Source organism: Rhinopithecus bieti, unplaced genomic scaffold, assembly GCF_001698545.2.
Source record: "Rhinopithecus bieti isolate Rb0 unplaced genomic scaffold, ASM169854v2 scaffold_9981, whole genome shotgun sequence".
Lineage (NCBI taxonomy): Eukaryota > Metazoa > Chordata > Mammalia > Primates > Cercopithecidae > Rhinopithecus > Rhinopithecus bieti.
The window spans coordinates 301,995-314,753 of record NW_016806838.1 but is presented as its reverse complement, the minus strand read 5'-3'; the positions used below and the strand labels follow the sequence as shown (position 1 = coordinate 314,753).

At 37.6% G+C, this 12,759-nt stretch overlaps 2 protein-coding genes across 12 annotated transcripts in view; one reads left to right on the top strand and one right to left on the bottom strand.

Moving 5' to 3' along the window:
* The window catches only part of SLC25A27 (solute carrier family 25 member 27), a 41,482-nt gene that overhangs the window by 8,523 nt on the left and 20,200 nt on the right, over positions 1 to 12,759 (top strand). For all 8 annotated transcript variants that reach the window (XR_001886728.1, XR_001886729.1, XR_001886727.1 and 5 more), the window contains 5 exons: positions 844 to 966; positions 3,239 to 3,351; positions 6,039 to 6,123; positions 7,446 to 7,538; positions 8,451 to 8,553. Coding sequence is in view for 5 of the 8 variants with exons in the window: in XM_017878076.1 (XP_017733565.1) it covers positions 844 to 966; positions 3,239 to 3,351; positions 6,039 to 6,123; positions 7,446 to 7,538; positions 8,451 to 8,553 (517 nt within the window). In the remaining 3 variants the exon portion in view is untranslated. The remainder of the gene's footprint in view (positions 1 to 843; positions 967 to 3,238; positions 3,352 to 6,038; positions 6,124 to 7,445; positions 7,539 to 8,450; positions 8,554 to 12,759) is intronic.
* Positions 7,757 to 12,759, bottom strand: part of LOC108533427 (uncharacterized) — a 17,312-nt gene continuing 12,309 nt past the window's right edge. For 2 of the 4 annotated variants that reach the window (XR_001886732.1, XM_017878081.1), the window contains exons 2-3: positions 12,220 to 12,278; positions 7,757 to 7,894 (exon numbers count right to left, since the gene is read on the bottom strand). Coding sequence is in view for 2 of the 4 variants with exons in the window: in XM_017878081.1 (XP_017733570.1) it covers positions 7,829 to 7,894; positions 12,220 to 12,278 (125 nt within the window). In the remaining 2 variants the exon portion in view is untranslated. Of the gene's footprint in view, positions 7,895 to 8,563; positions 12,279 to 12,759 lie in introns of those variants that run through there. The other 2 variants (XM_017878082.1, XR_001886731.1) reach the window with 2 other exon arrangements.

Genomic DNA, 12,759 nt, shown 5'->3' with positions numbered 1-12,759 from the left:
CTTGACATTCTATATTAGTGCTTTTACAAAGGAACATTTATACAGATATGCTTGTGTATGCACAAACTGTCAGTCATAACTTAATGTTTAAGACTGTGGGCTCTACATGCAGGCTGTCTGGATTCACATCTTGGCTGTCCCACTCATTCATTGTGTGATTTGAGCTGTCATTCAACTGCTCTGTGCTTCAGTTTCCTCATCTGACAGAGAGAATGACAGCACTGTCACGAGGGTTGATATGAGAACTAAATGGTATTTTTAAAATGCTCAAAACAGTGCCTGATATGAGCATTCAGTGAATTCATTATTATCTCTGGCAAGGGATATAATAAAATAGTAATTGTGATTGCTTCACTGGAGGGGAGCTGGGCATAGGGGTCAGAAGGAGACTTTTCTTTTATACCCATTTATAGTTCTTCAAGTTATTTTAAAGTAAAAGGAAATAAAGTATTTATTTTCCCCGAGACTACTGCAGTAATCTGGGTTAAAGGTGACTGGAGTCTAGCCTTTGTCTGTTAGGCTGACTACATCTACCCAGTTTTTATTCCCCCGTAGTTGGAGTTAAACTACAATTATCAATGCAGATGTGTATATCTTTGAAGCAACTGCTCTTTCCTTTGGATTTCAGGCCATATAAGGCCTGAAATTTTCACTCCTTATACTCCTTTAACCTCCCATCAGTAAATAGTCAAACTGTTATTACTCTGTGACTTACTTGGGTATATCCTTTTCTTTACTTGATCTGAAATCTCTTACCGAGGCCCTGTACTAGCTCAGTATTGGTTCACTATAAAATTCACGAAATTAATGGCAACTTTAAAAAGAATTTCCTTCTACAATTAGGAAATCAGTCATTGGAGGGATGATGGCTGGTGTTATTGGCCAGTTTTTAGCCAATCCAACTGACCTAGTCAAAGTTCAGATGCAAATGGAAGGAAAAAGGAAACTGGAAGGAAAACCATTGCGGTAAGTTCTCCAATTAACCAATACTTCTCTTTTTCCCTTGGCCACCATCATATTTTTAACATGTACCTGGTAGAATTATCATCCAATATGCAGTAAAGATATTACTTCCGACTTTTTTAATTTGGAAGTTCATTAAGAGGAAAACTAAGCTGGATCTTTTCTTTGCACTAGAAAGCGTACATGTTCTATACCAGACAAATTATATGTGTGTAATATTCTTTGCTGCTTTTTCCAGCCAAGGCTAGACTTGTCCCCTACTGCAGGTTAACATAAACAGTTTGATTTTTAAAACCTTGCCCTGGTATGAATCTCATTGTGGCTTGGTGTTGTGGAAGTACTCAACATTTCTGGTCTCTTGGGTTTTCATCTTTACAAACTCCCTCAAAAGGCTGTCATGATGGTTAACATGCCTGGCTGCTCATTAGTGTGAAAAACCTTGCTTTCGTTCCTTTTATCCTGCAGGAAGAGAGTAGCAGGGTTAACGCTGCATATTGTCCCAACTTTCTTGTTGAATCTGATTCCTCCTTCATCTTGAAGCCCTCTTTTTCCCTAATTTAAAGGAATTTTTAAGTATGGCTTTGGTATATAAAATCCTCCCATTGCATTACACTGTATTATTAAAATCCGACTTTCTTTCAAGGGTTCCATGTTCAACAGTTTATTAAAATACTACTTAGTTTCCCCTGGGAAAGGGACAAAATCATGCAGGTGGATAGACCTTTCCCAGAAAAAAGGGAAGTACAGGATGACTTCAGCTGAGTACAACGGGAGCTGCTCCTCCGAACACTCCAGGTCTGCAGCTGAGCCAGAGGCAAAGGAGGGTTTGGGGCCATCTTCACCACTGACCACTGCTCTCTGCCTCTCTTCATGTAGCTGACTCAGTGGAAAAGGAGGCTGGGCTACTGCAGCCCAGGGTCCCCTTCAGTCTTCAAAACGTGGAGAGAACATGCACAGCACAGAAAAGGGTACCACTGTGACTTAACCAAGTAGTTTATAGAACCCCAAGGCCCAGTTTGTCATCTTATAACAACTTCTAATGACTAAGTAACAGGGAGAAGTCACACTGCCTTCTTGGATAGGAGGAGAAAACTGGTTATTAGGATCCAGAAATATCTGAGTTTTTAACTGATCCCTCAGTTTTTTCCTCCTCTTTGTTCTTAATGTTGGAAATTTTTGGTTTGAATACACCTAATGTAGTGCATTTTAATAATCAGACTCTTTATATTAACCTGTAATGGGGACAAGTCTATATTACTACAGTAAAGAGCATGAACATCGAGATCAGACAGCCTGGGATTCAAAGCCAGTCTTTACCACATTTTAGCTTTGTAATCATAGTCAAGTTCCTTACCCATTTTAAGCCTTGGTTTCTTCAAATGTAAATTAGAATCATATTATCTATCTCATGAGTTTTCAGTATTAAAATGCATGTCATGTATATTAAATACTTGGCACTTAGTGCTCCATAAATTTTAGTTACAGTGATCATCATTCATGGTCATAACTTCTCATGTAGCATAACAGCAATTACGTGTGTCCAATAAATATGTGACATTGTCTTTTTGGTGAGATTCAGAAAGTGTGATGCCTGAGTAAAAGCCACACAGGCTAGTAAGTGGTGAAGGTGGCATTTGACTTCAGGTTTTTCTGACTGCATAAAGCTCAGACTTTTTTTTAATGCCAGAAGTTTCCATATTTGGTTTATGCTTCCTCAGCACCATTCTTCATCTATCTATAGAGAAATGAGCAAGAGAGTCTACTAAATTTTCTTGAAGCTAAAATTCTTCCGTTTTAAGAACTCTTATTATGAAATTGTCCTTTTACTTCTTAGTCTGTCATTTTATGAGATTAATTATTGTTAATGTCATTATTTGATGAACTGTAAAAATTTGCAGGTCCCTTCCATCACCAGTAAAATTAATCCAGAAGTCTGATAACCTTTGGTTTTCTCCTATAATTAATATGCATAGTGATAATATAAAATATCAAGAAAGGTATTTTTATCTGTTTAATAATCTTGAGAAGATGACACAGTTTATAAAGATTTCTGTTAAAAATGTTTAAGTCAAATGTTGGCCTTTTTTCTAAAGGATTATTATGTTTATCTGTAAATTGGACTTACGTAGATTGCTTCAATTTCTAATAATTCTGGATAAATTATATCTGGATGTTATTTACTCCAGATGATAAGAGCTATAAGTGAAGCTTATCCAGTTGCATTTCATACACAGGAATATATGGAGTTTTCACATTTCGTTATTATTTTCCTTAGATTTCGTGGTGTACATCATGCATTTGCAAAAATCTTAGCTGAAGGAGGAATACGTGGGCTGTGGGCAGGCTGGGTACCCAATATACAAAGAGCAGCGCTGGTGAATATGGGAGGTAATGGAAACTTTGTTAAATTCTAAAAATCCTAATTGCCTTCATAGTTAAAAGCACTTAAATTAGAGAAGTGAAAATTTATGTTTTATTTTTATTTATAATATATTGGTGACCATATATTGTTGACCGGCTATATAGATGTTCTAGGTCATAATTGAATATTTTCCACAGAGCATTTTTGCTTCATTCTACAGTGATGTATGAAAAGGATTTACTAAAATAGGGAAATTGTGACAATAAGGAGACAAGGCCAAACTATTTCTAAGGTCCTCCTCTCTAGTCCAGACTTTAAGATTAAAACCGATAGATACAGCTATCTGATTGTTGTTATATCCAGACTGTCCAAATCTTTCCCCTGGCAATCCTGCTCCCATTCCTAACACCCCAGGCCGGAAACTTGAATGTTCTCTTAACTCATCCCTACCCCTCACTTCTCATATTCATTTACCAATTCTGTCTCCCAAATATTTCTTAAAAGTTTTCCCCTCCAATACCTACTACTTTAGTATCCTTAAAATGACCATTTGTACACCATCAGCCTTGAAAACCTCTCAGCTGGACCACTGCCACAGCCATCTAACTCATCTCCTCCTCCATCCTCAAATATGTACCTGGTATCCAGAGTGATTTATTTGAAACACAGATATTAACACGCTATTGGTATCCTTAAAACTTGTCACTGGAATATAAATAGCATTTTTGAGGGTTCCAGTAATATACCACCTAAACATCAAAGGAAGTCAATCTTTGAGAAAGAAGCTAGAAACTCTTCTTTCACACCATTCTTTCTACATTCTTCATAATCTCAAAAATATATCACCACTCTTTCAGCTGTACAAGCAGAAACCTAGGCATGATTTTTGGCTCTTCTCTTTCATTTGCTCCATTGCTTATATCCAGGCAGTCACCAAATCCAGTCATTCCATCTTCCAGATATATCTGAGACTCATATATTTTCTCCATCCCTGGAGCCATTCTGTTGTCCAAGTATTATTTATTCCCTCCAACTGGACCACTACAGAGGCCTCACAACTGATCTTTCCATATCTACCCCATTCCCATTTTGCCCCACTATGCCTTTGAAACTGATTTTATCAAGATTATCTTTGCTGTTACCTTATTTTTTAAAATTTAAAGCTGTCTTCATTTTCACCATCCCTATAAATGGTGCCTCTGTCCTTTAAATTGTTCACACTCAAAACCTTGCAGTTGTCTTTGATTTCTTTTTACCATTCTGTATTCAGTCTGCTGGCTGATCCTGTTGATTCTTCAAAATTTATCCAGAACCTGACCAGGGCTCCACAACTCCCTTATTCAAGTCATCATAATCGCTTACAGGGCTGACTGCTCTGCCTTGTTTTCTTGTAGTCTACTCTTAATAGAACTATTGAGTTCTTAATAGAGTTCTCAGTAGTTCTATTAAGTTCTAAATAGTAACCTCGGGCAGTCACTCCTCTGCTCAAAAGCCTCCCCTGGCTTCTGATGCTCTTCATCATCTAGACTCTGCTACTCCTTGCATATTCTGCTGCTGCTGGCCCAGTCTTCTGGCTGTTCCTCTAACACCACAAGCTGACTCCTGACTCAGGGTTAGAAAGCATACTGTATTTTTGCCTGGGGCAATTTCTCTTAGCTATCTACAAGTTTGTTTTCTCATGCTTTCTTTTGGTCTCTGTTCAAATGTCCACTTATCAAGAGGTCTTGCCTGATCACCCTATTTAAAATTAATAGAAACTATTCCTCCCTACCCTCTGGTACTCTCTCTCCCCTTTCCTTACCTTCTTTGTCTTCAGGGCATTTACTTCAAGAGCAAGTGCATCTGAAACACCATGTAGTTTACTTCATTGTCTCATCCCACAACAGAGAGCAAGGATGTTTGTTCATTTTGTCCTTGGCTGTTTCCCCCAGTGCAATCAAATGTACCTATCCATTCTTGCCTCATTAAAACTTACTTCCCTATACTTTAGTGTGGGTAAACTTTATATAACTCCAGCATTGTGATGTCATTCTCCTATTGAAAACCCTTTCATAGCTCTTCATTGCCATTAGAGAAAATGTATAAAAGGGCCAGGCGCGGTGGCTCACGCCTATAATCCCAGCACTTTGGGAGGCTGAGGTGAGCAGATCTCTTGAGCTCTGGAGTTTGAAACCAGCCTGGGTAACATAGTAAAACCCCATCTCTACAAAAATATTTAAAAATTAGCCAGATGCACACCTGTAATCCCAGCTACCTGGGAGGCTGAGGCACAAGAATCACTTGAGCCCAGGAGGCGGAGGTTGCAGTGAGCCGAGATCGTGCCACTGCACTCAAGCCTGGGTGACAGAGACCCTGTCTTGAAAACGTATAAAAAGCTTAATGTAGAATAATGGTCAGGACCTTTTATTTATAAGTGACAGGATTTCAGTTCAGCTTTGGTTAAAAAAAGTAATTTATTGACTCAAATACTAAAAGACCCAGGGGTTGAGCTGACTTTAGGCGCAGCTAGATACAGGAGTCCAAATGATACATTTGACTTTCTGTCTCTTCTTCTTTTCCTCTCTCTCTGTCTGTAGCTGTGCTTTCCTTGAGAACAAGAAAGATTCCTTGGTATCTTTTATCCTGGTACACATTCCTGCCCCAAGCCTAGCATATTCTTGACACAAGACATTCACTGTTGACTGATGAATATTTAAACTTTTTCCATTGCCAGATTTAACCACTTACGATACAGTGAAACACTACTTGGTATTGAATACACCACTTGAGGACAATATCATGACTCATGGTTTATCAAGGTAAGGATTGTTTTAGTTGGACTCTGGTTTTTTTTTTTTTTTTTTTTTAAATAACTTTTCTTCCATATTTGGCATAAATTCTTTAGACTCATTTGATTGGGATTGTACTGCCATCACCTTTAGAGAAGAGTATATTTATAAAGATGAATTTCTTAAAGTTTGTTGCAGTTAGAATGGGGAAGAGACAAAGTTGTAGGATGTTTTGGATTAAACTTCTCAAAATATTTGCACCTTGATGGAGCCATCCCAGGAACTGGCTATGATGATGGACTCTCCAACTCAGCAGATAAGTTTGAGTGCCTTTTATGTTAAAGGCACTGGGCAGGGCTCTGCAGTGGGCATCAAAGGGGTAAACTCAATTCCTACCCAGGGAACTTACCAACAAGGAAAACAAGACAAACATAAAAACACTCTACAGGAAATGCTAAAAGGAAGCAACTAGTTACTACAGGGTTCAGAGGAAGGAAAAAACCACTTGGAAGGATCCACAAAGGAGGTAGAAATAGACAAGGGTTTTGAAAGGCTGTGTCTCTTCACAGAAAGGGACAGGAAGAAGGGCTTTCCAGGAAGGAACAGTACCTTGATCTCTTTGCAACACAATTTTAAATTACCCATTAGAATGACTTATTTTATAGATGTCTACTGTCCTTGACATTATAGTGATTTCATTTAGCTTCTGATCTTGTTTCCAAATTCTAAAACTTCCTATGCTGTTTAGATGGCCCTAAAAGTAAATATAATAGTGTCAAGTCAAATATTTGGAGGTAGGGGTGTGTGTGTGTGTGTGTGTGTGTGAATTTAACCACTCCGAGAGTATTACTGACTCGGGGCTTTTGCATGTACTGTTCTATCTTCATGTAACCTTCTTCCTTCAGGTCTTCATACAGATGTGTCCTTTTTGACCACTCAGTTCTGCTGTAGGAGTTTTCCCTGACTGCCTGTCACCCATTTGCTCCCTGTCACACTTCCCCATGTTTTTTTCATAGCTTTTGTCAGCTTCTGAAATTATTTATTTAACTTCTGCCTTTTCCCAAGTGAAGTATAAGCTCCTCAAGGGCAGGGTCTTACCTGTCTTATTCACTGCCTAGAAGAATGCTTGGCACCAGCAGGTACACAATACCCGTTTGTTAACTGATATTCTTTTTGTTTTTGATTTTTTTTCTACTTCTTTAATTAATTTAGCATTAATTTTAAGCAAAAAGAGCATTATGAAGCTTATAAGAATATATTTAGTAGTATATTCTTTCTGAATACCACATTCCCTTTCCTAAGCTAGAAACTACTACATATCATCTTTCAATTTCATTTATTTGTATTTATAGTTTATGTTCTGGACTGGTAGCTTCTATTCTGGGAACACCAGCCGATGTCATCAAAAGCAGAATAATGAATCAACCACGAGATAAACAAGGAAGGTAAGTAAAAAATCTTCAGTATCCATGTTCTTGAATGTCTGTAATACCATTGTTTTTTAAAGATGCATCTTTGCATTTTTTATTGATAGAAATGTATTCGTGTGTTTTTTGAGAAAATTAAGAGCATTGTTTTTATGTAGTTACCTGCTCTTTGATGAAAAAGTGACATGCCTTTGGGGAGATAAGCTAATTAACAATCATATTATTTAGACACAAGGTTTTATTAGGACTTTATTGTTTTAAAGAATTGTTGAAAGCATATTCTGCTGAGAATTTACAGGGCACTTTCTTCAGAAGCTTATGACTTGAGTAGATAACATGGAGAATTTGATTCGATATGAAATAGTATGTTCTCTCTGGAAGAAAGAAGATAGAGTGAATTCTAAGTATAAAACCAAGGGGGGCATGAATCAGAAGAGTTAACCTTGAAAATATCTTTAAGATCAAAAGACGTTATCTGTATCTGTAGAACCACAAATATTTTTCTAAACTAGCAGAAAATATATATATATATTTTTTGAGACGGAGTCTCGCTCTGTCGCCCAGGCTGGAGTGCAGGGGTGCGATCTCCCGCTCACTGCAAGCTCCGTCTCCCAGGTTCAAACCATTTTCCTGCCTCGGCCTCCTGAGTAGCTGGGACTACTGGTGCCCGCCACCATGCCCGGCTAATTTTTTGTATTTTTTTTAGTAGAGACGGGGTTTCACCGTGTGAGCCAGGATGACCTCAATCTCCTGATCTCATGATCTGCCTGCCTTGGCCTCCCAAAGTGCTGGGATTACAGGCGTGAGCCACCGTGCCCAGCCAATATTTAATTTTTGTAAGATTCCTTAGACAATTTAATTTTATGAATATATATATATATATATTTTACACAGAAAAAAATTAACAAAAGGATCTTGTTTCCTTTGTAGGGGACTTCTGTATAAATCATCAACTGACTGCTTGATTCAGGCAGTTCAAGGTGAAGGATTCATGAGTCTATATAAAGGCTTTTTACCATCTTGGCTGAGAATGGTAAAGTTAGGTTTACTTCCTTTGTTTTTTTTTTTTTTCTTTGTACTTAAATTACTTTTAATCTATAAGCATTTTCCCTTTTCTCTTCTGGTTTGAAGCATGGCCCTGCCCCCCAAATCAAGATCCTTTCTTTTTTAAATCTTCTTTTATTTCCTTTCATCTCTCCTCAGAGTTATCTTGCCTTCTGTGGTAGAGTAAGATAAAATAAGTTACCTCCATTAATGAATAAGTTGATAGTCTTGTTATAAAGCCAGTAAATAGATTTTCTGTCATGTAAAATTTTTAGTATTCCATTTAGTTATATTTTAATACAATATTTTGGAACACATATACAGATTTTACACTAGAGATCTCTCCTACAAAAAAATTTACTGTTACTTTGATAGCAAATGTTACATTACCCATTAATATTTATTACTACAAAACTCTGCTTCATAAGAAAACATTATGTCATTTTATTTGGTTTAGATGTTATTTTCATTGCAGTGAACTAAGATATAGAATTAGATAGACTTGTTTAAGCAATATAGCAAATATAATAAAATGTAGAATTCTAATCTATAATACAGAATTAGATAGACTTGTTTAAGCAATATAGCAAATATAATAAAATATAGAATTCTAATCTATAATGTAGAATTAGACTTGTTTAAGCAATATAGCAAATGTAATCAAAACCAAGTGCTGACTTTTCTGTAAGTTAAAACATTTGAAAGAATGGGTGAGTTATAGGTTTAGAAATTCAAGCAATCAAAAATTAACACAATATATTATAATACAATTATATATAATATTATATGTATCTTTTGAGTGCCTACATCATGCAAAGCCCTGTCCTGAGGTCTCAGCTTTGAATAAGAAACTATAAGTGATAAATGTTATGGGAAGAGTGCATAGTGCTATAGAAATATATAGCAAATAAGTACAGCCTAAACTGGCAATGAGGAAAACCTCCCTGGAGAATGGACTTTTGAATTTAGATTTGCAAAATGAGTAGGACTTAGCCAGGTAAAGAGGGCGGGAAAAAAAACATTCTCTACAGAGGGACAGTTGGAGTGGACAGAGAGCAGGGTGAGTTCAAGGAAACCTAGCGGGCCAAGCCACAGAGAGAGACCTCATGGAGAGAGTCAAAGGGTGAGACCAGAGAGAGGCAGACACCACACTGGGAAGGACATATGAGCCAGAAGAGTAATGGGCACCGGTTTGAAGAAACATGCATTTTTAGAAAATTTGTTCTGCCTGTCATGTGGATTGGGAAAAGACCAGGAGTAATGATATATGAGAGATAATGGTGGCTTGGAAAGAGTATGACAGTGGGAACAGAACATGGACTACAAACATGTTTAGGAGGTAGAAAGGGAATAGAAACATGACTAATTGGATGGGGATGGGAGAATGGTTGGAGAAGATAAGGAAAAGTCAGACTTCATTCCCAGATTCCTGCTCTGAGCAACTGAGGATGATGATGTAATTTCCTAAAACGGGGATCATTTGCAGGGAAGAAGATCTGTAGGTAAAATAAGGTTAGTTTAAGACCTGTGAAATTTTGGTTACCCATAGGACATCCAAGCAGAGATGTCTAGATGACAAACTGAATATACTGTTCTAGGTCTTAGGAGAGAATACAAGGATGGAGGTTTAGATTTGAGCATTTTCCACATATAGATGGTAATTGAAATGTTGGTAATAAATGCTATCATCAAGGAATAGTAGGTATTTGTGTATTAATATGAAATTAACAGCCAAAGCCCTTGGCAATACCTGATAAAAGTATACCCAAGTTTGAGATATTATTTTGGTGGTTTTGATTATACCTTGAAATTATGTCAAAACTGTGGCTGTTTCTTACTGGAAAGGTAAAGTTTGATTTGGCCTGCATAAACCAGGCACTGTTATAAGTGCTGGTAACACTGAGGAATAACATAGTCTTTGCACTAGAGGAGCTTAGAATGAGATGTAGAAGTTAAACATGTAAGTAGTTAAAATTACAGAAATAATAAAAATTACTAAATAAATACTACTGAATCACTTGGTATATGGCCAGTATTGTGCTAATCATTTTCATGGCTTAACCCATTGAATTCTCCCAACAATCTGTGCCGTAGGTTACTATCATATCCCTCTTTTATAGAGGAGGAAATAAAAAAACATCAAAAGTCTAAATAGCTTGGCCAGGTGAGTGGTTCAGGGCATCAAACCCAGGCGGCCTGACACCCGATATATTAAGGAGGTTGTATTCTTGCTCTACTGTATGAACAGTACTCTGTGGGAACGCAGAGAGTGGTGTAGAAATGGCTATGACCATATCTGGGAAGTCGCAAGAAGCTTCACAGAGCTGATATTTGATCTGGGCTTTGAGGCATCAATAGGCGTTTGTCAAGAGAAATATAAGGGTGCAACATGAGCATAGGGATCATGTCAGGTGTAGGCCTGTTATGTTTGAGGAACTACAGAAAATTCAGTCTGGTTGAAGAATAGGTCCTCATAGGGGAGATGGTAGGAGATAAGGCTAGAGAGGTACTTAAGGACCAAGTTGGGAAGAACCTTGTGGGCCAAGCCTAGTAGTTTAGATGAAATCTATGGAGCACCTGCTTAAGCCCAGAAGCAACGTGCTAAGGTTTGTTTGACAGCAAGACTACTTTGGAAGCCGTATAGTAGATTCATTGAAAGCTAGGATATAAGAAAGGAAGTTTTAGCAATGATCTAACCAGTTAGATGACTGTAGAAATGGAGAGAAGATAAATTTTAGGGACATTTATGGTTAACTCCATAGGACTTAGTAACTGATTATATGCAGAAGGTGAGGGACAGAAAAAAGCAAAGGGGATTTCCTGTGTTTCTAATGTAGGAAGCTAGGAGGATGAGTGAGACCATTGCAGAAACACAAAATCAGGGTCAGAAGGGATGAGGGGCAGGTAGAATATTTAAGTACAAAGGATGGGACCACTTTGTTTAATCCTTTGTCTTTATACATATGACTCAGGAAGTATAAATAACAAAAAAGAGTACTTAATACATGCAAAGCTCTAAATACATTACTTTTTTAAACTGTGTAAGAACCTAGCAAAACAAGCAGTATTATCCTCATTTTTCAGATAAGGAAATCATGGCTCAAAGCATAAGAAGCTTGCCCAAGTTCACGTAGCTACTATGTGGCAGAGCTGGGAATTGACCTCAGATCTGTTCCACTCAAAACGCTATGCTCCTTACTAACATAATATACTGATTTGCTCAACATCCTGCAGCTAGCTACAGAAGTTTTAAAATTGAAGAGACATTTCTCGCAGTGGAGGGGTATTTAAAGAAAGGCTGGCTAACAACCAAAGATCACCAGAAAGTCACTGCCTGGTTGATTTGCCACAGTGCATGACCCGGAGCACAGAAACCTAATTCATGAGCATTTCCAAGTAAACTGGCCTTGAAAATATAGATTTGACTCGGCTGATCTCATTGACACTGATGATCAGGCCACAATAGTTGGCTCATTCACATCGCACAACACATTTGGCAAGTGATCTAGATGTTCAAGTCCTCTGGTCAATGTGGTTTTTCCTAAATTCAAGCTATATGGGTACTCAAGTAATAATTAGAAGGTTTCTTTCTTAACACAGAATCAGAACAAGAGGCGCTTATTTGTAAACTTAATCAACACAAGAGAGCTCTTACGTGTTCAGCTCCACAGTAGCAGGCATGAAAAGGGACTCTGCTTCTGGTTTTTCTCCAGCCTTATGGCAAAAGATAGACCAAAAGAAACGATATAGGTTCATATACACTTGCATTATTTGCAGTGCTCATAGCTAGATCAGTGAGAAAATCAGCAAGCAAACATAGTGCCCACATGTGCTACTCCTGTACAGAGGCTTGGTAAATCCCATTTATATACCACCCACATTCTTTGGCTATATGATCTCCTACTCTTTAAAAACTCTATTCAAAATCCAGCTAAACTCTGTCCTGATCCCTTCTACTGGATAGAGGTACTGCGACCTTGCTTTGCTCAGTCCCTGGTTAGTACCTATTTCATTTGCCTATGGATTTTGTTGCTATAATGTCATTAACATGAAGAAGAAGATTGATTACCACAGCAATTAAGAATGATTGCATAGGGGTTCTTAACTAAGACCTCTACCTTCTTCATCCAACTCCAGTTATATTGGTTTACTTCATTTTTGTTGTCACAAGAATATGGTATTATCATAGCTTTAT